At 51.3% G+C, this 25,580-nt stretch overlaps 1 protein-coding gene across 5 annotated transcripts in view; it reads left to right on the top strand.

Annotated features, from left to right (window-relative positions):
• The window catches only part of FAM120A (family with sequence similarity 120A), a 97,622-nt gene that overhangs the window by 49,976 nt on the left and 22,066 nt on the right, over window positions 1–25,580 (top strand). For all 5 annotated transcript variants that reach the window (XM_045064964.1, XM_045064963.1, XM_045064962.1 and 2 more), the window contains 4 exons: window positions 8,394–8,481; window positions 10,110–10,337; window positions 12,704–12,878; window positions 21,750–21,999. In XM_045064964.1, the coding sequence (XP_044920899.1) occupies window positions 8,394–8,481; window positions 10,110–10,337; window positions 12,704–12,878; window positions 21,750–21,999 (741 nt within the window). The remainder of the gene's footprint in view (window positions 1–8,393; window positions 8,482–10,109; window positions 10,338–12,703; window positions 12,879–21,749; window positions 22,000–25,580) is intronic.

Below are 25,580 nucleotides of genomic sequence, written 5' to 3'. Positions count from 1 at the left end.
CCTGTGAGGTTCCTGAAATCACGCCGTTCACCTGGCCAGAGTGGAGAAAGCGGCCGTCCGGGCTGGAACTTTCACTGGAGAGCAGCATTTTAAACGTGTGTCCCTGAGTAAATGAATGTTGAAATACGTGATCTGTTAGAATCTGATCAAGAAAGTCTTAAATGCACTGTCTTCTTCCTCTCCTCAAATACCGACCGTTATGTTTTAAGAAACCTGATTTCGCAAACGGAAGAGACGGCCTACCGTTCTGCTGCTCTCCTCTTTCTCCTTGCTCTCTGGCTCATGACTGGGTGGCCGGGGCCCCTGGGTGCTCTGTCGATGGAGGTGGTTTCTCGTCTTCTGCAAATTCTCACTGGGCGTGAAGCCTGAGGCGAGACGTCCCCTCTACTCATCTGTGGAGTGGGCGCAGGTGTCCGCTGACATTGGGCGGCAGCTACGGAGGGCTTCGCTGCCGTGCGCGGCGTGTGTGCTCCGTGGAGTAGTGGAGCATAACTCTGGATGTAAATGCTTATTGCGGTCTTGAAAGTCTAAAATCCTGAGGTGAATAACAAGTTTTGCCTTTACATTTACACTTCCAAGTTTACCTTCTGGAGAGGGAGTAGAGTGAAGATCTGCTGAGTGTGACGAGCCCAGGCTCGCGCGGGTGCAAATGAGAACAGCTGGTCATATCTCGGAAGCTCTTCCCCTCTGGAATTCAAAGGCACTGAATGTTTTCTGTGGAAAATCACCTCGCACCAGCACGACGACTATGTCTATTTGGCACACGCTTGGTCTGGCGAGAGACGCTTTTCCTAGAGAGCTGGGAGCAAGGACCAAAGCAGGAGGGGCTGTACTGTGTGCCTGGGCCCTGAGCTGCCTGCGGGGGTCCCCCACGTAGCTTGGCTCTGTGGGGGTGCTAGTTGCTGGAGGTCCCCTTGCTTCCCTGGTGTGCCCTCAGCTCTGTCCTGGTCCCAAAGGTTCAGACCTCCTCGCCTGTCTGGCTCTGCCCCACCTCGGCATTTTCGCGGTACTCTCCGGAGGAACTGCTGGGAGGTGGGCTCGCGTGTGGGGTGACGTGAGGTGTGGTGAAGAGGACCGATCACCCCCAGCCTTGCATTCAGACATCAGGTAGCCTTGTGGGCCTATCAACACTTTAGTGTTCTTCTCTTCCCAGTTACCATGATCAATAGATGTGTGAAAACGGGGGAGGGCTGGGGAGAGGCGTTGGGGCCATATGCCAGGCAGAGCAGGACCCGGGCCAGCCCTTGTGACGACTCTGGCCCATGTTCCTGGATTTCCTGGGTGTGGACTCCAGCCTGTCGAGTGTGCTGTGTGCGTGCACTCACTGTGCCCAGGGCAGGGTGTCACCCTGCTGACCCAAACACTGGGTTGGAACAGGAAGCCGTGATCTTCTTTACCTTGGTTTGGACTTGAGTCGGGAGCTCTGGACTCGCATCTGCTCTCAGGAAGCTCTGAAGGGAAGGCCGTGCATTTAGCCACGCACCCCCTGAGCGCTTGCCGTGAGCGCAGCGGCCCGTAGCACAGACCAGGTGTGGGGTCAGGCTGGCATGGCCTGCGTTGGTGGCATGTTTTTAAAGGATGGTGCTGATAAGAGACAGAATGATTACTGAATGAAGTGATCTCTCCCCTCCCCCAAAGCATCCTACAAATGAAAAAACAAGTATTTTAAGTAACATAAACATGTAGTTCACGAAAGAAACACAGATGGTCGGGAAACATAAAAGGATGTTCACCCTCACTTTAGAAAAAAAGGAATGTTAAGACTTAACATTTTTATGAAACAAAGTTGGAAAACATATATTTTTATTATTTATTTATTTATTTTTTAAGATTTTATTTATTCATTTGCAAGAGAGAGCACAAGCAGGCAGGGGGAGAAGCAAACTCCCCGCCGAGCAGGAGCCCCAGTGCAGGATCTATCCCAGGACTGAGATCATGACCTGAGCTGAAGGCAGACGCTTCACCAGCTGAGCCACCCAGGCTCTGCTTAAAGATAAAGTTCAGTAGACGCAAGATTCTGGCTCTCCTGGCACATTCCCCAGGGTATGGCTCCCTGCCCCGAGGTGGGTGTGAGGTGTACTCTGTGTCCTAAATGTGGACAGTGGGGCGGGCAGGAGTCCTGTGAGCACACGCTCACAGGAGAGGGTGTCTCGGGAGTCCTGAGGCAGGAACATGTCTCCTGGTGATGTTCAGCTTCATGTGGCAGCACATGCACTGTGCACATGCATGTGTGTGATGCCAGGCATGCTTAGAGGGCCTGCCCCATCAACCCTGCCTGAGTACTTCAGTACTTCACTTGGCCCTGGAGCTGGAGTGGGAGTCTGGTACTGTTGCTTACCCGGCTCCTCATGACCCCGCCAGTCTGAGTCTCTGCTGGCCCAGGAGTCCTGGGGCCACTGAGGGTACCGTGCACACTATGGCACCGGGCATCTCCACTGGGTGTGGCCAGCGCCGTGGCTGTCCTGGCTTTGCTGCCCCCACTCCCTTGGCTGCAGACTCACAGCTTTGTCTGGCTGTGTCCCTGCATCTGTCAGAGGCCGAAGGCCGGTGCCTGTAGCAGTTATTCCAGACCCTGACTATCATTTTCAAGTGATCAAAGAAAGAAGTGTACTGCTTTCTATCCGCATGCTCTCCCTCCTGCTTTCTGCTCTCTTAGAGTATCATTAGTGTGTCCTCTTGCTCTATTCTTGGTGCACATCTTTATGGACAGTAATGCACCTGTTTTCCGTCTTTCCCGGCCTTTGTCAGATCTTCATGATGTTATTTTGGTTGAATTTAGAAATACAACCAAATCCTTATGGAGTGTTAATCTTACACTATTTTCATAGATTCATCAGCTTTTGGATCCTGAATCTGATCTGAGTTTGCTAGCTAATTTAAAGTTTTTAGTTCTTTGTTGTGTATGTATCTCTAATTTCCATCTCAACGCAAAGTTAGAGAACTGACACATCAGAAAATACGGTCCAGGGAGCCTGTTGTGAGCCCTCTGGACAGACAACACTCTACAAAGATGGGCAAAGATGTTCCAGAGTGTGTCCTGACACGGCTCCCTGCTCACGGGACCTGGTCTCAGGGACAGTGGCTCGTCCTTCTTCCTGTGCTTTGTGTACACACCTTGTGCTTCCATGAGGGTGTGTATGCACCTGTGTGCCTGTGTGTGCTCCCTCCACGTGTCGCCTCAGTGTTTGGCTGTAATCACTGATTTTTTTAAATGCATGTCTGGAAGTCCGTTGGGAGAGAACGATAATGTAATTTCTGTGCTGTGGGGGGGATTGCTGTTCCGTGTTCCTGTGACCCCACTTAGCAGGTCAAAACAGCATCTGTTGGGTGAGCTTGCCGGCCCACTCTGGACCCTGTGGGACCAGGTCTGGGCTGTGGAAGGTCCCTGTGGTGCCATGGGCCTGTGCACCCAGGTGGGGACTCGGGCCCAGACCTCCTATGGCAGCTCATGCTGGGCCAGGCGTGGATGGGAGGTATCTGGGTTGTTTGTGAACCACATCAGCTGGTGTGTAAGTGCAGTGAGTGATAGACAGTGTCCCTGTTAGGGCACTGAGTCCATGTCAGTGAAATGCTGAAGAAACCAGTGGTGCATGTCCTTCAGGGCACCTTTGGCCATGAAGTGGTAGTGCTCTTGGGCTGTTCGTCGTCGTTTTTGTGTTTTTTTGGGGGGCAGTTCGTCTTCTACCCTGTGTCCTCTCGGGCTCTTTCCCTACAACATGGGTGGTTCCTAGTCACACAGGCTGACTATGGCTGCGGTTCTTCCTTCTGGAGCCTTGTGCTCTGTGTTGTGCCTGATCGGGTAGTGTACCTTCTCTCTCCTTGTGGAAACCAACCTGAGGTACTTTTCCATGTTGGTAAGATTTAGTAATCTTCTGTGCCATCAGCGGAGGGGGTCCGCACATGTCCTGGCCGTGCAAAGACCCGGGTGGGCATTCTGTGTGGCGCTCGTCTGCCTCTGTTGGTGTCGGAGCCCTCCCTCGTCGGGGAGAGGTGTGCGCAGTCCTGGCAAGTGCACGAGAGGCGCACAGGATGCCAGCACCGTCTCCCTGCTGCGTAGGAATTGGACCACCACTTCCTCTGTTCCCAACTTCTTATGAGAAAACCTGAATGTGTGACAGGAGCTTAAATCGGAGCATAAGGAGACTGCCTGCGGCAGTGTCTTGGGTCTGACTCGCGGGTCCCCTGTCGCAGAGGCCTGCCCTCCATGCTTTGCGGTCGGAGTCCCTGGCCTTGGGCTTCCTCAGAGCTCTGCCAGTCCGGATGGGGACAGGTACGCATCCAGAATCCTTCCATCTGGAACTGGGGAGCTCACAGACGTGAAAAGGGACTGTGCGTGCTTGTTGCAGGCCGACTGCACTCGGGGACCCCATCTGTGACTTCCCGTGCACACTGGGTATTCCTTCGGGGGGTTTGATCTCTCACCTTTCTCTGTTTTGTTGTTTCCCATGTGGTTTCATTTGCCCTTGCTCTTTCTTTCTGTTGACAAGTCAGTCAGCTCGTGGTCAGTGTCCCATCAGCACAGCCTGTGCCCATGCAGTGGAGGCGTGAGTGAGAAGTCAGTGTGGTGGGCCCACCGCCCTCACCCGCGGTGTGCACACGCACCCCAGCACCCCCACCCCACCGACTAGACCTGCGTGTAGGAGGGAGCACAGTGGGAAGAGCGCTTTGCCATCTCCCTCTAGCTCTGGTGCGGGATAGCCCCAAGTGTCCGGCCGCAGAGTGAGGGCCACAGAGCCCTGGCGCGCGGTGCCGGCGTTCGTCCTCGCCACCGTTCTGTGTGTGTGGTTGGCCGGCTGCAGCTCTGCCTGTGTGCAGCACCTGTGCCATGCATGGGTCCCTTCTCCCAGAGACTGACTCCTGTCAGCAGGATTTGGCACGAACGTGCAGGTGTCCTGTGGCCTGTGTGGGTGCCAGCAGGTCTTGGCAGGGCGTGGCCCGCAGTAGGGCGCCGTCTGAGCACCAACTGCGTGTTCTTCAAGGCAAGGCATCTGTCATATGTCAAGAGTTTGATTTAAGTTGTAAAGCGACATCGTCCTCCTAGTGAAGTGTTTGGGACTTTAGAGAAACCGGCTATTGTCAAGATGCTTTTCAGGCAGAATTCCAGGTTCATGGTATGATTATTAGGAGGCTATGAGGTCATCTAGATTGTGACGTTACCATTACTCTGGTAATGATCCATATACAACAAAACCAGTAAGTGTAAGTGTAGGTGTAGGTTCTGTGTGGTCTTCGGTGGGCATGGTCTCCCTGCCACTCTGCCCGGGTGCTCGCTGGCCTGGGACTCATCGTGAGGTTCGCGTGCTTATGGGGCTGTATGCCTGAGTGCCCGTGTTGAGCTTTGTGTCGCATGGAGAAGTCAGTTTATGCTGTCTTCTCTACATACCTTTAGGCTGCGTTTCTGTGATTCATTCCTTTAGCTGCTGGGCTCCCACTCGGCAGTGGCTGTGAGCGCTTATCTTCATGGAATGTATTATTGAGTGATGGAGATGGACAGGAATTCGGTGCCGATGTGGTGCATGCCAGGAGGGACACAGCCATGAGAAGAGCAGGGACCGGGTGGCGAGAGAAGCCTGTGCTGTGGTGACGCTGCCACTAAGGCCTATGCGACGAGACGTCACAAACAAGGACCTGTTTATCGCGAAGAGAAGGGCTGGAAGTCCACCAGAGAGCGAGACTCCGCTGCCTCAGCGAGGACTGGGGTCCACAATGAAGGACTGCCTAGAAGTCTGTAAGAAGAGCATTTTGCACACTGTCTGCAGTGTGCAAAGTATGTGTGTTATTTGTACAAGCAGAGCTGAGAGAAGACGTCACACGTGGAGAAGCATTCATGTCCCTTGTTGTCAGGGAAACGCAAACCAGACCGTGTGGGGTCGGCACATCCAGAGAAGGGCTGTGGCGGGCGCCATAGGAGACCCTGCGTGTCCAGGGCGGGAGCTCCCAGGGTGTTTGGGGGGCTGGACTGGAGACCTGACGGTGGCTTGCTGTCCCCAGAATGCATCCATCGGGGGGCTGAACAGCACGGCGGGCAGGAATGTGGTTGAGCCCGAACCGCTGGGCAGTTGCCCAGTTCTGTTTCTGTGGCGTTCGAGGCCCAGGGAAGGCCATGTTTGCTGTTAGAGGTCTCACAGCCATTGTCCTCGGGGAGGAGGTCTGGAGTGAGGCCAGGAGGGGCCTCCTGGCGTCTCAGTGGGGCTGCCGCATGTGCACTCAGCATGTGGACATCCATTAAGCCGTTCACTTGTAACTTGGGTGTGTTTTTACAGGTGTGTTGTACTTAATTATTTAAAATTGTAATTAATAGATGTTATATCTCTTTATGAAACTTTTAAGGATTTAAATCACTTGTTCCAAAGTTCCACTAAGCAAAGGTCACTGACTTTTTGGTGCAAAATTACACAAGCTGCTCTCCTCATGCTGCATTCTAGACCACTTGAGTGCTGCCAGCCTTCCCTTTCCAGTGCTTGGAGTGCACGTGCTAGACGTGTGTGGTGGGACCATCCCTTCTGACTCCCACTCAGGTGTCAGGTTTGTGGGCTCACCCCTCGCCGTGGCTGCCTTGGTCTCAAGTTGAAACAGAATGATCGTTATGCTCTTGGACTGCTCGTGTGGACCGTGGTGCCGTCTTCTCATCACTAGGGCTCCTTATGGTTTGGCAGAGCTGTGGTCAGAGAGGGCGCGGGGGAGGAGCAGACCCGGACAGAGCAGTGCTTTGAGTCCTCGCAGATGATCAGGAACCCCCACACCGGGCAGCATCCCGGGGCCCTGTCCCATCCTGGGGCTGAGGAGCCGAATGGGCTCTGAGAGGAACAACGTGGGGCGCGACTCTTGGCTTGCGCTGGGCAGCCCGCTCCTCGTCTCTCCTTTTTGCACTGTTTTGTTTTGGTGATCACTAAATGAGGAACATAGGAAAATAGTGGGTCCTTTTTTTTTTTTTTTCTTTTTTTTAAAGATTTATTTATTTGACTGAGAGAGAGATCACGCACACCAGTGGGGTGGAGGGGGACAGAGGGAGACGCAGGTACCTTGCAAACTGCAGAGCTGATGAGGGGCTCCATCCTAGGACCCTGAGATCATGATTTGAGCCAAAATCAAAAGTTGGACGTTTAACTTAGACTGAGCCACCGAGGCATCCCAGGAGAATTGTGGGTCTTGACAACTCTCTGTCTGTCCCGTGGGTCAGTTAGAAAGGCAAGTCCAGTAAAAGCAGTCTTCCTTGGCAGACCTTATGGCTAGCACTGGCTTTAGAAACTGGTTTTGGTGTGGCTCAGGGATGATGGGAAGCCCCTGTCTGCAGGGCTGTGCCTCAGGCGCCTCCAGACTCCCAGCTCCCTCCAGGGTAGCGCTTTTCATGAGGTTGCCCCGGGACCACAGTGAACTTCGGTGCTGTGGTCTATGATAACAAGTGGAAAAATAATGTATGAGATAATGCCATGTGTCTCACATTTACTGCATTCTGTTCCATTTTAAAATGTTTTAAAAAATGCTGGTTAGGGGTGCCTGGGTGACTCAGTGAAGCATCTGCCTTTGGCTTAAGTCATGATCCCAGGGTCCTGAGATTGAGCCCTGCATTGGGCTCCCTGTGCAGCAGGGAACTTGCTTCTCGCTCTGCCTGCCACTGCCCCTGCTTGTGTGCTTGCTCTTTCTTGCTGTCTTGCTCTCTCTGACAAATAAATAAAATCTTTTAAAATAGTGCTGGTTAAGCCCGTTGAATTGTTTTAACTGAGCTGTTAACGGGTCACAACCTGCAGTGTTTTCCTGCGGCTGACTGATGGGTCTGGCCCGTGAGCCCCTCCTGCTCTTCCCCACCCCTTCCCACACCCTAGTTACCACTTTGTCACTTGAGGCCATTCCCAGAGAAGTTCGTGCTGTCCATCTGTTCTCTGAACCCACCTCTGCCTTCCCGCATGAGTCACCCTCGCCTGCGCTCCGGCAGCCTCTCCAAGAATAGGCTGAGCGCCCCGTGTACCGTCTCTCGGCACCTTGTCGCTGACACGTCTGTATGAATTATGAGTAACACTTGATCCACATAACACTGAATCCTCCCCTGCCTGATAGCCGTCAGTTCAGTGGGCTTGTTTTATCCTGCTTCTTCATGACGGCTGAGCCTGCTGCTAGTAGGCAGGGCGGCATCAGTCCCCTCTGTGGCCATCCCTGGCCGTCTTTGGGCCCTGTGCTGGCTTAGTGCTCTGGGTTTCTCTTCTGGAGTGTGATGTCACTGCCGGCCTGAGCAGGCAGAATGTGCTCCCAGCACAGGGCTCTCTCTGGAGGTGGTTTGTTGGGGGCGGCCAGGTCGGGAAAGCTGAGTCTGTGGGCTCAGTGCAGGCCGGCTTGTCAGGGCTGGTGTGGGGGAAAGCATACGCTAATCTGACCGTGTTTCTTTTGTTTATGTTCAGCCATATCAGTGGGAACAAAATAGGCTGGGAGAAGACGGGAAGCCACTCAGAGCCGCAAGCGCGGGGAGACCCAGGAGACCAAACTAAGGTAGTAGGTCGGCTTTTATTCTTCAGATATCGACTCTTTGAGCATGTAATGTTAGGAATTTGTTCAAAGCAAAGTGCTGTTTTTTTAAAGCATGTTATGAGTAATAGACACAGGGAGGGTGGGAAGGCCAGGGGGTGTCACACACTTTGGGAATGGGAGGGGAAGGGGGTCACATATTGGCGGGGGAGGAGTGTTGAGGACGTTGGCGGGGAGATGGGTCCCAGACATTGGTGCAGGGGAGCGGGTCCCAGATGTATGGGGAGGGGAAGGAGACAACTCATGTCTTCCCAGGCTGGGCAGAACCTTCTGGAAAGCCTCCCATCTGCAGGCACAGACTCTGCAGGATTGAATAAGGAATCACTTTAAATGTACACATTAAAAATGAAAATAAAGTACATTCCATTCCCCCTTTTATCTGCCTCTCCCTGTTACTAGTGATCCCTCGCAATACCTTTCAACTGTAGAGCCTGTCCCCCGCGTGTGGTTCCTTAGGACGCACCACATATCTAGCTGGAAGAGGGCTTGTCTCTACATAAAGGGACACCATGTCGGAAATTCATTTAAGACTCTGGAATACTCCTTCTGTTGAAGGGTTGTCTCGTGAAGAAGTAACAAATGCTTTGTGGTTGCCTATTCTTTGCAAAGTACCTTCCAAAATTTTCAGCTGCTTATGTCTACATTCTGTGAGTGGAGAGTATAGAAAACACTTGTGGATTATCCTTGAGTTTTTTTTTAAGATCAGTTTTGGTACTTTGTGTTTTAAAGGGTAAAATTAAGCACTTAAGTACATACCACTGTAAAGAACACGTCTTGTTTCAGAACAGAGAAATGTATGTTCCCTAGATGGGCATGAAATTAAGTAATGGGGAGTTACTATTTCCAGCATCTGTCATGAGAAAGAATAAAACCATTTATTGTGCAAATAATAATTGATCTCAGTAAACACTTTGGACTTTGCTAAAATTCATAAAGAGGAGGTGAAGGTTATCCCTCTGCCTTCCCTTTCCCCAGTCTGCTGCCTGCAACTTTCCGTCCCTGAGCCCCACGTGGGGACCATTCCTCCTCTGCAGCTCCTACACGTTCTGTGTTTTGGTGATTGGTTATTACAGGATGGGTATTTTTCACTTAATGCTATTCTCTGTACATATTTCTATGTCATCATATACAGATCTGATCATCAGTTTCAATGGAATTAGCTTGTTTCTTGCTTTAATTTTTAGTGAGCAGTTCTCTGTGTGTACTTAATTTGGGGCTTTTTGATGAAGAGAGGGAATGCCTGAGTTTGGGTTTCTGTTCTCCAAATGCCAGCAGTGGTGGTGAGGAGGGGTGTGAGCCTCTGTGCTGCGAGTTCCTAGGCAGTGACACAGCCTCTCTGGGCATGCCCTCCCATTTCCACACAGAGAGCAGAGGGCACGCGGAGGCTTCCTGGGGACCAGCAAGCATCGAATGCCATTCCTGCCCACGGGGGCCCCTGGGAGTAGTCGTGGTGAGGCCCACCCTCACATAGGCTCAGGGGACCACTGCCACTCTCTGTCTTCGGGGAGGGTCCTCTGCATGGGACACACAGCAAAAGGACTGTGTGGAAACATGACCTGACCTGTTTTCCCCTCTTGTCCGTGGCTCTGCAGACGGAAGGCTCGTCCACTGCCTCCTCAGGCAGCCAACTTGCTGAAGGAAAGGGAAGCCAGCTGGGCACTGTGCAGCCGATCCCTTGCCTCCTGTCCATGCCCACCCGCAACCACATGGACATCACCACACCGCCCTTGCCCCCGGTGGCACCTGAGGTACTGAGAGTGGCGGAGCACCGGCACAAGAAGGGGCTGATGTACCCCTATATCTTCCACGTCCTGACGAAGGTACGGGTGGCTGTTTTCTGTCTGACCAGGCACCTAAAATGGAGTGCATTTCCGCCTTCGTAAACATTGGGAGAAAAGGCGAAAATGCATACCTATAAATGCAGAGAGAGAAGAACGTGGGAAAGTCTTATTTTCCCCTTTAGTTTGATAGAAAATAGTTTTGAGATTTCTAGTTAATGGCACATCATGTTAATTTTCTAACTTGTGATTTTATTTTATTTTATCTTTTCTAATTTTAAAATTTCTTGTACCATGTTTATGCCATACTGTCAGGTTTAATGAGCTGTCACGTGCCCTGCCTGTCTTCTCTGTCCTCTGTCCTAGAGTGCCCCTGAGGAGTGGCAGACAGCGCTCGGCATCCTTGGACTTGTCGAGTGTGGCTCTTAGAGCCCTTCAGCAGAAAATCGAATACAGGACTGTGTGACATGCTAATAGTCAGAAAATGCGATCTTGTGTTTACGTAGTGTCAGGATTTCACTTTATTAGTGTTTTACCAAACGTATGCTTCAGTGGACAGCCAGTGTGGCATTGTTTTTGAATCTTGGTGTCTTGAATGGATCTATGTGTCCATTTAAACTTCCTCAGTGACTTGTAGTCTTTCTGTTGATGTTTATGGCCCTACACCCAAGATTTAAGATGTAACTTCGGGGACCAGATTTCTCATGTGGATGGGTTTATTGCCATCATGTATTTTTAACATGTTTTCATCAGTGTCTGCACCACCACAGATAATCAGACATTTTTCTCTCTGCTTCTGCAATCCATCTGTGGTTTGTACGGTGGGGTCAGTAAGTACACAAGCCCCATACCCCACAGAACCCTGAGCCGGACAGCGACCGTTAGTTGGCTAACCTGAGCATCGCTCCCTCGTGTCAGTCCAAGGGCACCACGAGTTTTATGTTTAAACCGCAGTCGCCTCCAGGTGTCATGCACTATGTGATACGGGTCTGCACGTATGGTATCACTTTTCAGATTACGGTTGTGAGGTAAACATTTTATTTTTCAGCGGCATCGCATGTTATAAGTAAGGGTAAGTGGAAAGTTCCTCTCACAGGAGAAGGATTTGCTGAGTTTAAAGGGACCCAGGTTCGGGGGAGATTGCACCTTTTCCCTGTGGGGTTGTGTGGGCTGCGAGGTCCTAGACCCCTGTGCTTCTGCCCTGCCCACTGTGGTCTGCTCGGTGGCGAGCTGAGCGACAGATGGCCTGTCCTCCTCCACCACTCCCTCATCTCAAGGGCAAATATTGGTAAAGTGACTGTGGTTGAGAAAAGTAAATGGTTATCTCTTCAATTTAAAAATGCTTCTACTATTTTTCTGTACGTTAGGCAGAGCTTAGAGTGTCAGGCATGCTGTTTGCTGTGAGCTACGTGGCTCTGGTGTTAAATTGTCAGGCCGACACGCCTTGGTGAGGCAAGGCTTCACATTCACGCAGGCAGCCGGCCGAGCCAGGGACCGGGAGAGAGTTCCCACTGCACTCTCTCTCACATAGACCTATGAAGAAAGAGCAAATGCCATGGAGTTATTGAAAGAGTAAGTAGTGATAAATTTAACAGACATTGAAGGTCATATGTATACTCTTATGTCATGAACATCCCTAAATAAAGTTCCGTGCAAAATCTCTTGAGATGCACCTTGATGCCATAGAATGTCCGAGACGGGGCCCCAGAGGTCTTGCCACCGCCTCAGGTGCGGACGCGCAGCCCCTTGTCTTGTGCCATGTTGGCCGTGGAATGTGAGCAGAGTGGGGCTTCCTTCGAGGGCCACCCCAGCGGCTGTGCGTGCCCTTCATTCAGGAGTCACGCCCCCCCACCCCGAGTCCTGGCACGTGCCAAAACCGTGCAGAATGAGGGGCGCTGCAGGGCGTGCTCTTTAGGAGACCATGTACACACGTGCTCATGTTTTATGGAAGAGCTTGGTAAAGACAATTTGACCATTTTGTCTTTAGGACACTCATTTCTTGGATTTCACATAGGTCATTAAAATTTATGAATTTCATTGCATATGACCATCTTGACTCTTAAGTAAAATTTGCAAGTTCTCGGCATTTTTTAGTCTATTTGTTGTCTGCTGTTACCTGTCCAGATTGTTTCAAAGACTTCGGGGTCGTCTATGTGGTTTCCTTATGCTCTTGGTTCCAATTTAAAGATGAAACCATGTAGATTTTATTTGGACTCTTTGAGCATATGTTTTGACAGCCCACTAAATAAATTCGCCCTGACGCCCCACTGCACGCGAGTGGTTAAGCAATTGATTTGGAATAGAATTGCAATGTCATTAACTGGAGATAATGCAGTATATTTCTGTGAGTTTGTTGTAAATTCAACATGAAAAATGTGCAATATTATTCTGCTTTCTTCCATGCAAAGGGTGAAATCAAAATTGCTGTTTCTATTGAAGATGAAGCCAGCAAAGACCTGCCTCCCGCCGCCCTGCTCTATAGGCCAGTTCGCCAGTATGTTTACGGAGTGCTGTTTAGCTTGGCAGAAAGCAGAAAGAAAACTGAGAGACTTGCTTTTAGAAAGAACAGACTTCCACCAGAATGTATGTACTGTGAAATCCATTGTTTGTTTTCCTCAGTACCTCGTAACCTCTTGTGCATTTTCCAAAGCCTTAGAGGATCGTGACTGAATCTGACCCGAGTGTCCCCACGCGAGACGGTGGGCTTCACGGGGCCTTTAGGACAAGAGGACCAGCCACGGGCTGTTTTCCTCAGTAACATTCCAGTCATGCTGTGTATTTGGTAAAACGTGTGCACTTTAAACTGGATGTTGATCTGGAAATGGTCCGGACGGGCACCCTCTCCTGTGGCAAGTGCCTCCCAGGCAGGGCAACAGCGGCGTCTGCTCCGGTGTCCGCGAGTGCATCTGTGCTGCAAAGTCTGTTTTCCTGGGGAGGCCCTCCCTACGTGTGGCTGCGTCTGTGCGGGTGCCGTGTGCATGCACACGGCCTGCGGCAGACAGGGCCCTGGTCACCGTCCCCCTCGAGGACTCCAGCCGATCACCCTGGGGTGGAGGGGAAGTGGAAAGACAGAAGGTGCTGTTTGACATGTCGGCAAAAGCTGAGGTCAGAGCATGCATTTCCATCTTCCAATGGCCAGCATAACATTTGGGGAGAACCATGTCGTTTTGTTTTAGGTTATTTTATCTACTAATGTGGAAAATGTAAAAGTCGCTATATATCTATTAGGAAATACAGAAAAGTTTCCCAAAACATACAGTTTAAAATAAGAATATCCTGAACTGTGGATATCATAGACCACATCATCCCCTCAACTAAGACTGTTTAGGGACAGATCCCCTGTGTGTACAGTGTCTTGGTGCAGGCATGGTGGCTCGGGGACACATATGACAGTAGGTCTTATCTTTGGACTCTGGACTAGAGAGATTCTAGCAATTCTAAAAGCTTGTTCCATAGGTTCTGATATTTTCTGTTTCTGATTACGTGGTTCAGTAAGCTTTACTCTAAAGAATGAAGTGCCTGCCAGTGCCCTGGCTTGAGGGTGGCCACTGATCTCTGAGGCTGCCTCTAGCCGATTGTTGGCCACCTTGACTGGGGCTGGAGGTTCCGTGGAAACACTCTGTTGTCGGTGGACGCTGCAAGGCCAGGACACGTCCTGTTCCTGGTGGACACATCCTCTTTCTCACTTTACACGGTCAGCCAGTCTTCGGCACTGGCTGGCCCGGGCCTGCAGCTGTGACCTCCCTTCCAGGGCCATGGCCCCTTGCTTCTGCCTTGGCCTAGACTGCCAGGTGCCACAGAGCTCTGGACAGCCCCACTTTCTGCCGTGTCCTCGGCTCTGGAGCACCATTTTGGCTTTCACGGTGAAGGCTGTTCTTTTTCTCATTTGGTTATATTCCAGAAACAGTTATCTTTACTTAGCACGCTCCTGGGAGTTTTCCAGGATGGGTCCCGTTTGCAGCATCCACAGCTTTGTAGAGCCGTCCGGGTGGACTGTGCTCCGTGTACACCCCCGATGGTGGGCAGCGTGCGCTCCCTCTCATCTAGGGAGTTCTGCGTCACGCGTGAGCTGCGGGTGTCAGGGATGACGGGAAGTAAGCGTTGGCCTCTGCCCTGCTGCAGGTGTGCGGTGCCCCCACGGCGCTTGGCGTGCTTACCCTCGGTGCTTGTTCCATACCTGGGCGGTGCAGATGTCCGGCTGGCCCCTGAGCGGGCAGTAGGGGATGCAGGGGGCATGGGATGGCACTCAGTGCACAAACCAGCACCCTCAGGGCATAAACAAGAGAGCAGTGCACTGCGGTTCCGGGCTGGGCATGCGCACGTGCCACGCTGTGGGGCTTGGCGCTTACAAAGAGAGGACAGGTTGGGTAGCGTAGGAACAAGACGGCGAAGAGGAAAAGAGTGGCGCAGACAGACTCCAGGCTTTTCTAAAGCTCATGTACATGGGAGCATGTGGGCTGGTTGAGTTTCTTTTATATATATATATAATATTTTATATATATATATATATATATATATTCTTATTTTAAAAGGTTTATTTATTTATTTTGAGAGAAAGGGAGCTGGGGAGGTGGGGCAGAAGGAGAGAGAGAATCTTGAGTAGGCTGTGCACTAAGCACAGGGCCCCATGCGGGGCTTGATCTTGCAACCCTGAGATCATGTCCTGAGCTGAAACCAAGAGTCGAACACTTAACTGAATGCGCCACCCAGGTGCCCCCGACTGAGTTTCTGGGGTAGGATGGTGCTGCGCATTGGTCTTTTTGCTCAGGTGATGGAAGAAAGTGGGTTCTGACTTCTCTGTCTGTCACGGGGAAACCACTGAAGGGTGGGGGAGGGTGGGACATTTCTGTTCAGGGGCGTGGGTTGGGTAGGGACAGGCAGCTGAACTGAGACAGAGGGAAAGGAGCTATGAACCAGCCCTGGGACGTCAGTGGCACCTAGAGAAGTGTGTGATTCACGGGCATTACAGGTAACGATGAACCTCTAGGTGGAAAGATGTGTCCCTTTGACCTCTGAGTCCATGGGTTAAGAGACTGTGGTTAGCTCTGTAATGAGTGGCTTTAGAATCCAGGTCTGTTTGGTCTTCTTGGGGACCTGATACGCTTGAATTTGTTTTATGCATTGGTTGGCTTAATGAGGGGAAAACAGCGTTAGAAAAGGTTTTTAGGTCAGTAATGCCTGCCCTAGTTGCTGTCTATCATGGTAACCAAGGGCCCTCTTTCTGCAGGGGGAAGTTATGTCCTTAGGCGCTGTTGGGAGCCTTGAGCCAGAACACAGGCAGCTTTCCTAGAGCAAACCTTGTGTGAGGGAGGAACGTGCGCACTGGTGACCCTACACCTCTCACTAACAGTCCATTACGGTGGTTCCCCGAGGACTGCTCGCTGGGGCCCGTTCTTAGATCCCAGCTGACTCTCGGTGCTAATGTGAGATGCCCCTGCCATGGGTTTCCTGCCTGAACCAGGTCGTAAGTGATGGCGCATTTCAATGCTCTTAGGGAGGAAGCCCTTGGGGCTGTCGATGAGGTGAGGATGGCGGTGGTTGTGCTGGCAGCAATTGCTCCAGAGTTCCTGGTTGGCAGGGTTTGAGAGTTGAGTCTGCTGAAACCTTGATTTACCCCTGGCCACTCTTAGACCATCTGTGGATGGAATGAAGTCAGTGGCACTTTGCATGAGAGTCAGAAAGCACTGACCGTGCACCATGAGGTCTTCGGGGCAGGTTTGTTTCTCAGATGCCATCTGGCCCCACGGTCTGCGCCATGGATCCCAGGTGAGCCAGCCGTCTGAAGCAGGTGAGGCTTCAGGCCCAGCACGGTGTCAGCATGCTGGGTGTACAGACGCAGGTTTGACAAGCTCACTGTGACACCTGGGGGATCCCTTGGAGGGCTTTGTTGTCAGAGAGAAACAGAGGGCACATGGAAGTCTAAGGGATTATTTAAAAATATTGAGCTCTCACCACATTGAAGACATGTATCCATTTGGAAATGTAGTGTCTCTCTCTCTCTTTTTTTAAGGAGGCTTCGGGCCCAGTGTGGAGTCCAATGCAGGGCCTGAACTCATGACCCTGAGATCAAGACCTAAGCCAAGATCAAGAGTCAGATACTTAACTGACTGAGCCACCCAGCCACCCTGGAAATGTAGTCTCTTGATGAAGACACAGGATAAAACGTTTTTTAGTCTATAATGAGTGCTCTAGTGTTTGTGTGATTTAGCATAGGTTCATTTTTAAAGTCTTTTGGTTAAAGCAGGATATCCACCCTCAGATCCTTAAAAACTCTGGCCTGTGAAAGTCCTACTGAATTATGTGCTGGCAGACTGTTCTCCGTGCGTCCATCCCTGGATTCCATTGTTTTGCTATTAGGAGATCCATCAGAAGCTTGTTTTATAGGACAATAAGATGCTCAAAGTCACCAATGGAGGGCCCATGCGGAACTCTGCAGACCTGGCACAAGCGATTAACCCCGGGTTCTGAATGGGGACAGAGGCAGTTGCTTTGGGGTGCGGTGGGTGCAGAGATCTGTCTTTGTCATTGCGGACACTTGGGCGGGGTCCATGGACAGTTGCCAGGCCGGAGGTTTGGAGCATGAAGCTCCCACCCTGCTGGTGGCTCCAGCCTTGCTGTCCCCGGGGGGCACCTCAGGTGCCCTTCAACCCCCCAGGGCCAGCAGGAGGGGCGGGAAGAAAGGGGGCCTGGTTCCAAAAGGACTGCAGGGTAACAAGGCTCCTCGCCCACTGTAGATGAGGTAGAAGTCCAGGAGGGAAAGCTCAGTGATGGGCGCATTTTCTAGTTATTGTTCCCTTATGAATACTGGCCTCTGTTTTCTTCAACAATACTCCCCAGGACCTCCAAATTAGGTAAGAGAAATAGGCTTATACACGGTGAAGGGACATAAGGTATAGACAAAAGATGAAAATCTGCACTTTCTAAATAGTCAAGAAAAGCCAAGAGGATATAGATTTCTTTTGTGGTCCAGTTTGCTTTTTGCTTTAGAAATTTTGTTTGTGCCAAGTAATTGGTTCTGCTAATTAGAAAGGAGTAAAATTAAATTGTTTCACTATGGATTATATTATAAAACAGAATAACATGACCCATATTAGTGCGTTGTTTTAATATGTGTGAAATTTGGTTATCATACACATTTCCCCTTTGATTTTGTGAAGGCTGTTTATATTTATCTGCATTTCCTTACTCCACAAAGCTTTCCAGAAGTAGCTTTGGCTACCGCCTTTTCCTCACCAGCCTGTGAGCAGCTGAGCCTGAGGGGCAGCTGCATGGGTGGACAGCTCCATGCGGCAGTCTCTGGGCCTCCTTCATGTCCATCGTAGGTCCTTGCCCTCCTGGGTTGTGATGTGTTGGGAGCACCAGGCTCTGGAGCCTGCGGGGAGGGCACCCACACACACGTTCACATAGGGGAGTGGAGAGCCGGCCGGACCCCGCCGCCTCATACGTCGGCTTCCTGTGGGAAGGAAGGCCCAGCTGCCGTTGTGCCCAGTGTTCTGTTTCTGTGTAGATACTGAAGAACCATACTGAAGAACCAGATTTCGTTTTCACTTGTGTGGTTGTGTTGTTTTTCTCTACTGTGAGGCTGAGCAAGTGTAGCATTCCTCCTCCCGACGTGTGCACACGCACATGTCTGCTCACAGGCCGTAGGCCCAGTGGGCCATGTCGTGGGAGCGGCTTGTGTCCATCTTCTCCCTCAGCTGTACCTGGGATGTGTGCGGGCCCCCCTCGCACACTCAGCTCGTAGCGGGCATGGTTGGTGCTCACGGTGCACCGACCCAGGGCTTAGGTGTTCTTCATCATGCGGCTCTGTCAGCAGCCACCTCCGGCTGGTTGGAATTGGCTTATGAAATGAACCATTTTCATTATTCCTGGTCAGGGATGGATCCCAGTCAGTTATAGCACATTTGCAAGGTAGCCGGCCGCCCTGTGTTTCCATGTGACACCAAAGACGATGACTCCCATTTGAGGGAAATGCTGGGTTCTCACCAGCAGCTTAAGTGTAAACGTGTAGTGGGTCCCAGGCTGTGTTTTGAAGGGGCACTTTGGTAAAGAAGGTGCATCATAAACGTAGCCTCTAGCAGTACAGAAAACCAACACGCTGGAGTTGTTTTTGCCGATGTAAATGTTGCTTTAACGCGAAAGAAGGAAGATAGTCTCATGTTCAGTGTTTTCAGGTCTGCCTGAAAGGGTGAGTTTTTCTGTTGGTGGAAAAGCTGAGTTGAGTGTTTGCTGATGGCACAGCTGGGTCTGCTGACCTCTGGGCATGAGGTCATGTCTTAAAACATGGGCTTGTCATGGCCATGCTCTTGTCTGAGTTCTACATGTGTGTGTTCAAGGGGTGTGTAATACCCCAGCTTCCCCATGGGTGATCGCCATGTAACCCATGCTTTTCGCAAACACAGGAGCCCGGTGGAGGTGCTGTTAGCTCCTCTGCCTCTGTTTGTCCCTGCGAGTGGAGTCACAGAGCCTGAGCCCTCTGTCCTCCTGGGGAGGGGCGTGTACGTGTATGTGCACATGGGCTGTCGCATGTCACCCTGGAAACTGATATCCTTGGGGTCCTTTATCAACATTAGGCTTTCACGAGTTAACTGTGGTCGACCTCACACGCTTGCAGTCTGTAGCCATGTAACAGGCAGGAGGTGCCTATGTTTCCTTTCCAAGATTGCATTCCAGTGAGTCCTCGGCCCTTCTCCTTGGTGCCTGGTCCCAGGGCTGGGCCTCAGGGTTTAAGGTACCCTGGGTGTGACATGGCATATGAGGATTGGCCCCTGAGCCTCCCCGGCCTCCCCAGCTCCCCACCCCTGCCTGTTACATAGAAGATGCTCAGTAAATACATATGAGGTGATGGGCCATAGCTTCCAGCACTATTAAGTGGTATGCACAAAGATTTCCAGAACCAGATTCACACATGTTACAGATAAAACAAGTTGGGAGCTGCTTTGCTCTCAGAACAAAGTTTTGTGTTCCTACACTTGCATTTCCTAAATTAGATTTGAGCTGTTCATGAGTAGTAGAGATGGGCAACAAAAATACTTTCAATGACAAGAAGAAGTGAATACCCGGGACCCCTCTTTCAGAGGGAGCACATCCCCCTCCCTGCCTCGCTCCTTGTGAGTGCAGAGTGTGTCCCCAGCAGTGTCTCCAGGCAGTTCCCGGCAGCCGCTGCCAGCTGGAAGGATGTGCGTGCAGCAGCTCTCCTGGAGACTGGGACACATGTGAGACCCTCAGCCCGCTGTACGCACCGCTGTCTCGGAGCCTGGGGGATGAGGTGGGGACGGGTGGGCGTGAGAGGCCGCTCCATGTCCCCCACCTGCCTTCCACGTGGGGCCTGGGCCTCAAGAACAAGAGTGTGCTACCTAAACCTATTTCCAGATGAAAGCAAGACATGATCGAGTAAAATGACCTTGGTAGGTGTTAGCGAGCGGTGGGTTCAGAAGTGGAGATGGACTTAGTGGGGATGCCTCCCAGAGTGGACTCAGATCAGAGACCTGGCGCCGGGCAGCCACCTCGTGTGAGCATGCGTGCATGTGTGTCAGTGTGCATGTGCGCTGGGGAGAAAGTGAAAGAACCTAGATGAGCTAATCCTACAACTAAAGATAAAATCTAACCAGTACCTTTAATACTTTGCGGCCAAAATGAACATGTTACAAAATACATTCGTGCGTTTTTGCTTTTTTGGCATGGAAATGTGCTTGTGGATTAACCAGTAGACACACACCGCAGCCTGCTGGTTAAGGGCTTGTTTTGTGACCCGCCTTGGCCTGCTTATCTGGGGCTGACGACTGCCAGCCTCTGATACTAGTTGGGCCGAGGGCGCCTTGTGGTGACGCTGCCCGGTGTGCGTGCTGCATGTGTCAAGTCTTGGCAAGCGTGGGGCTAGATTGTGAGTCCAAGGACAGGGACTGCGTGGGTGCGTGTCTGGCGTCTCAAAACATGGATGACTACAAAGATGCATGTGTTTATATATGTGTGTGTATCTGTTTGCACTTGATGACTTTAAGTATTTTACGCGTTTTAGATTTTTTTAGTACTTAAATGTTAAGATACTCAAATGTGAATGAAAGGGATTTCCCCAGTGACAAAACAGTAACTTTTTTGGAAGAAGACAGTTCTTGGGAGCTATCTCGACCTGTACCCTGCTCCAGCCGCCTGCTCCTGGAGGTGGGGTCTCAGGGCTCCGCAGCAGCACACCTTTCCCTGCCTTGTCTGTGGCTGGGTGTGCGGAGCTGGCTGTCCTGTTGCTGACGTCCTGTGTATCCGGGTGTCTGGTGCCCACATTCTCCAGGATCTTGTGCAGGTGGGACGGGGCGGAGCTGCAGGTGGTCCTTCGGTCATTCCACCAGTCAGAATGTGGGCCTTCAGTCTCCTGTCTGCCTTGGGAGGAGGTACTTTCGGGAAAGTGAGCCCATCTGGGCTGCTGTCATTTGGGTAGAAGGAGCCTGTGGAAGAGGACAGTGGAGTTCCAGTGCCATCTTGGTTCTGGTTGGGCCCCATTTGTACTCCGGTGCTCTTGGGCCCAAGTGAGCTGGCGTTGCCTAGGAAATGCACATCCAGAGCCCAGCATCGGCCTGTTCCATCAGTGCCACGAGGAGACACTGGAACGCAGTCCCTATGGTGGTGTGCCATGTCTTCACTGCAACTCCCCCGTCGCACTTTATCTTACTGGATTCAGACTTACATGGGAAGAGGTGCTTGTTGGTACTTTAGGAATTAATAGACTCGAATAGTGGTAAGACAGCTAAGGAGAAGAGGCCGTAGTTTTGTATTAGATTAGTGTAGACCTTCTTGCATTTTTGGAGGTGAAATGGGGAATTTTATTCTTTGTCTTCAGTCCTGAATAGAATTATCGTGTGCTGATATCACCTGGGATTTCAAAACACTGAATCTTGCCTCAGTTTGCTGCCTTACTGGGCTTTTGGGGTCTCACTGCAGGAAGCTTGTTCTTGCTCATCTCAAAACAGTTTAACAGGGGCGCCTGAGGGTGCCCTCAGCAGGCTGGCACCAAGTGCAGGTTATTTCTCAAATCTGATTAGTGAAGATATCTGTGTAGAAAAGATATCTAAAAAAAAGATAGCTATCTCCATTGGATTTCCTTTGGATTTCCATGATAATCACACACTTCTGTGGATTTTAGCAGTTATTATTAAAACTTAACAGACTTCATGTTTTCCAGTATCCTTGATTTATGCATATTAGTTATATGGGGAAATCAAATCATGATTGACTGAGGAGAAACTTACTGGTGGCCTGAATGGAAATCTGATTGAACCATGAAAGTGCATCGGGGACGGAACGTTCTAGACCTGAGGACTGGGGCCGGTGGCTTACTGATGAGAGAGTGTGTGGTGTGAGCGGTGGCATCTTCAGACTGTATTTGTTGGAGGGTTGGGTTTGTTTTGGCTTCCGGTAGCCGAGCTGGTCGTAAATGGTTCTCCTCTGCTCTTCCCTCCCCAGTTCCACCCGTGATCATTAAAGAGTGGGCAGCTTACAAAGGGAAGTCTCCACAGACGCCGGAACTGGTGGAAGCGCTCGCCTTCAGGGAGTGGACCTGCCCCAACCTGAAGAGGCTGTGGCTGGGGAAGGCAGTGGAGGACAAGAACCGCAGGATGAGGGCCTTCCTGGCCTGCATGAGGTCAGACACGCCAGCCATGCTCAACCCGGCCAGCGTGCCCACCCACCTCACGGTGCTGTGCTGTGTCCTACGGTAGGTGCAGCTGGGCGCCCCCAGATGCCTTCCGTGTGGAACATGCACGGCCATGTCCGATGAGTTGTCCTTGTCCTGTAGTCATGTCTGTGATGGAAGTGCACGTGCATTTGGGTTGATTCTGCGTGGTATATTTATGGAATGGGTGCATTTGGTGAATGTCTTGTGTGTAAATATCATACTGATTTTAAACATGCTCTGTCCTTTAAATATTAGCAATTTTGAAGGCTGTACATGTTACGTTATGTGATATTTGGAGTTCTGTAGGGAGAATGTACCTCTTTTAATCATATGCAGATTGGTATGGACTTGTGTTTTTGGTTTATTTTTTATTTTTTTATTTTTTTTTTATTTTTTTAAATTTTATTTATTTATTTGACAGAGAGAGATCACAAGCAGGCAGAGAGAGAGAGGAGGAAGCAGGCTCCCTGCTGAGCAGAGAGCCCGATGTGGGACTCGATCCCAGGACCCTGAGATCATGACCTGAGCCGAAGGCATCGGCTTAACCCACTGAGCCCCCCAGGCGCCCTGTGTTTTGGTTTTATTCCTGATGTGTCCTTGTTTATTTGTCCCAGCTCAGGCATCGGGGGCGCGTTCAGTGTCCCTTCTTTCCCAGCACACTCTTGCTTTCTAGCTGCACAAGACGCCGGGCCTTGTCCTCTATCTTCCCTGTTTGGCCCAGACCCTGTCCTCTCCAGCGGGCCGGCTCCTGCCCTTGCAGAGGGTGGAAAACCTGGATCTGGGCGCTGCATGCTGCCGTGCCCTCAGCCGACAGGCCCCATGTGGGCACCGTTGGTGCTGGGAGTGAAGTTGTGTTGGCATTTCCTCAGTTAGCTTCCTGACTTTTTTGAGGGTTTTTTTGAACCAATTTCCAACTTGGGAAAAAAATTGCAAGTACTGTATAAAGAGTTTTTTTTGTTTAAGAGTTTAATTTTTTTTTCTTAAAGATTTTTTATTTTTTATTTGACAGACAGAGATCACAAGGAGGCAGAGAGGCAGGCAGAGAGAGAGGAGGAAGCAGGCCCCCTGCTGAGCAGAGAGCCCGATGCGGGGCTTGATCCCAGGACCCCAGAATCATGACCTGAGCCGAAGGCAGAAGCTTTAACCCACTGAGCCCCCAGGCGCCCCAAGAGTTTAATTTTTTTTAAAGATTTTATTTATTTGACAGAGAGATTACAAGCAGGCAGAGACGCAGGCAGAGAGAGGGAAGCAGGCTCCCTGCCAAACAGAGAGCCCGACATGGGGCTTGATCCTAGGGCCCTGAGATCATGACCTGAGCCGAAGGCAGAGGCTCAACCCACTGAGCCACCCAGGCACCCCCAGAGTTTTAATTTTTTAAAAAATTGAATTATATAATATGCATTATATTCGTTTCAGTTGTACAGCATATTGATACAATAGTCACGTGCATTTCCAGTGCTCACCACACACACAGACTCCCCAGTACAGAGTAGAAACTGGTGGTTGCAGAGTGGGAGGTGATGGGGGGTGGGCAAAAGAGAGCCTTTTTTTAACCCGCACATTGGAGTGTGGTTTTCGAACAAACAAGGACATTTGCTGATAGAAGCACAATGTAATCACCAGAATCAGTCAACATCATGCCTTATTTCTGTCTTAACTTCAGAATCCATTTAAGACCCTCTCTTTGTGTTTGGAGGCAAAGTCCTGTTGGTTTTTCTGCCAATCGCTGGGAGGTCCAGCTGCCCCTCTGTTGCTGTGGTCTCTTGCGGGCTGTGTGCCTGCGCCCCAGCCATGAGGCGGGGTGGGTGTCGGCAGGCCTCTGCGGTGGGGCCTGTGTTTCATGGGAGGCTCTTTGTGTGAACACTCCACCCTTCCTCAGACCTCTGTGGACTCCCAGCTTCTGCCTTCTTCAGTGGCCCCCAGGCTGCTACTGACATTGCTAAGTCTGATGCTGCGTTGTCCCCGGCTGGGCTGTGTCAGGCTGGGCTGTGTGTTCTCCTGACGGGTCTCCATCATCCGGGGAGCAGCTTCTTCTCTTTCTCCAGGCAGCCCTGCTTCCTCTGGGTACAGACGGTCAGGTCTCCCAGGCCCTCCCACACCACATGGCGGCCTCTCAGCCTGCGGGCCCAGCACTGTGTGTCCCTCCTGCCTGGCCCCCGACTCCCCTATTTCTCCCCCTGGGCTGAGCACGGGACAGAGCTTCAGTCAAGTGTCCAGTTCCCGAGATTTCTTACATTCGTCGTAGGCTTTAAGGCCAGTGACTTTTGTAGAAGCCTCTGCTTCACCAGACTGAGGTTGGCTGACACAGGCGTACTGAGGATTGCTTTGTGCGAGAGACTAGATCTTTGTTTCAAATCTCTTTTTTTCCGTGACTGGAAAATTCATTTATGGACCTCTTTTTATCAGTGATGATTTTGGATGTTCTGAGATCAAATTAGCAAGAATAAATTTAGTTGATTATGTTTCTCTCTTCCAAGTTTAAATCGGTGTGTGGCCTTTTACCCCAACGGACAGCGGACTGTCCGCCATCCTGCAGAGAGGCTCTCTTGCCGCCTGCTGCACCCGAGGCCGCCCTCCTCACCTAGTCTCTGTCCTTGTCCCCGTGGCCTCTCCTTGGCCGTCACTCTTAGGCCTTTGTAAAGTCTTCCAGATTTCAGGATTGTCCTGGTCCCCGTTTTTAAGACAGTCTTTATGGTTGATTTTTTTGTGGTTGTTTATAGAAAATATACTCATTTTAGAACTTGGGAAGATTATTAAATGTGACTGTCATGAGAGGCTCTTGCACTCTGGTGAGAGGCAGATGGTTGGCTGTGGCGATGGGCAGACACCTGAGGTTCCTGGTGCAGAGAGCCTCTCCCAGTTTCAGGTCCTGAGGAGACAGTCAGGGAGAGGTGAGGGACTGCGTTCACAGGGTAAGTGCCTGGGGGCGTGGGGGCCAGGACACCAGTAAACAGGCTGGTCCACTCCCACTAAGAGAGTCTGTTCTGCCTTCTGCATTTTAGACTTGGGGACAGGCAGGTGATAGGCACACTGCACAGCCCCCTTTGGCTCCATGGCATGACCTCAGGTCGTGGGGGGAGGCTGAGTCAGAGGCCTCTCATTTTGGAGGCGGTGGTGCCTGGAGGGGCCAGGAGGAGGGGTCAGGGTTGATGTGTGCCTCTGAGGCCCTGAGGTCGGGCTTAGGTCCCGGGAGGGGAGGCAGTGAGGCCCTATGGTGTCCAGTGGATGACTGTTGCCGGAGAGAATCAGTTCCGACCTCAGGTTTGGCAGCTCACCTCTTGAAAATCAACACTCGAAAGACAGGTGAGGGTGGGAAGTGAGAGGTTGCTTTATTCAGGAAGCCGGCAACTGGGGAAGAGGGTCGACTAATGTCTGGAAGGCCACCATCCCTGTCCAGGCCTAGCAGTAGGGTGTTGGAGGGGGAGGTGCAGGAAATGGGGAGGGGGCGGCGAGTGGGGGACGCGGTGCCCAGGCGGTTGGCTCTGTGTCCATGGGACCCTTACGGACTTGCTGGCCTCTGTGGCAGGTGTTTTCACATGTGGTCAGGCCTTATCTCCAGGGAGTCTGGTCCTTCACTCTCAAGGCCAATGGTCTGCAAATCCAAGGAGAGAGGGTTAGTT

The sequence above is a fragment of the Mustela putorius genome, unplaced genomic scaffold (genome assembly GCF_011764305.1).
Source record: "Mustela putorius furo isolate JIRA1106 unplaced genomic scaffold, ASM1176430v1.1 tig00003854_pilon_pilon_pilon, whole genome shotgun sequence".
NCBI lineage: Eukaryota > Metazoa > Chordata > Mammalia > Carnivora > Mustelidae > Mustela > Mustela putorius.
This window is presented reverse-complemented; position numbering and strand designations above follow the sequence as displayed.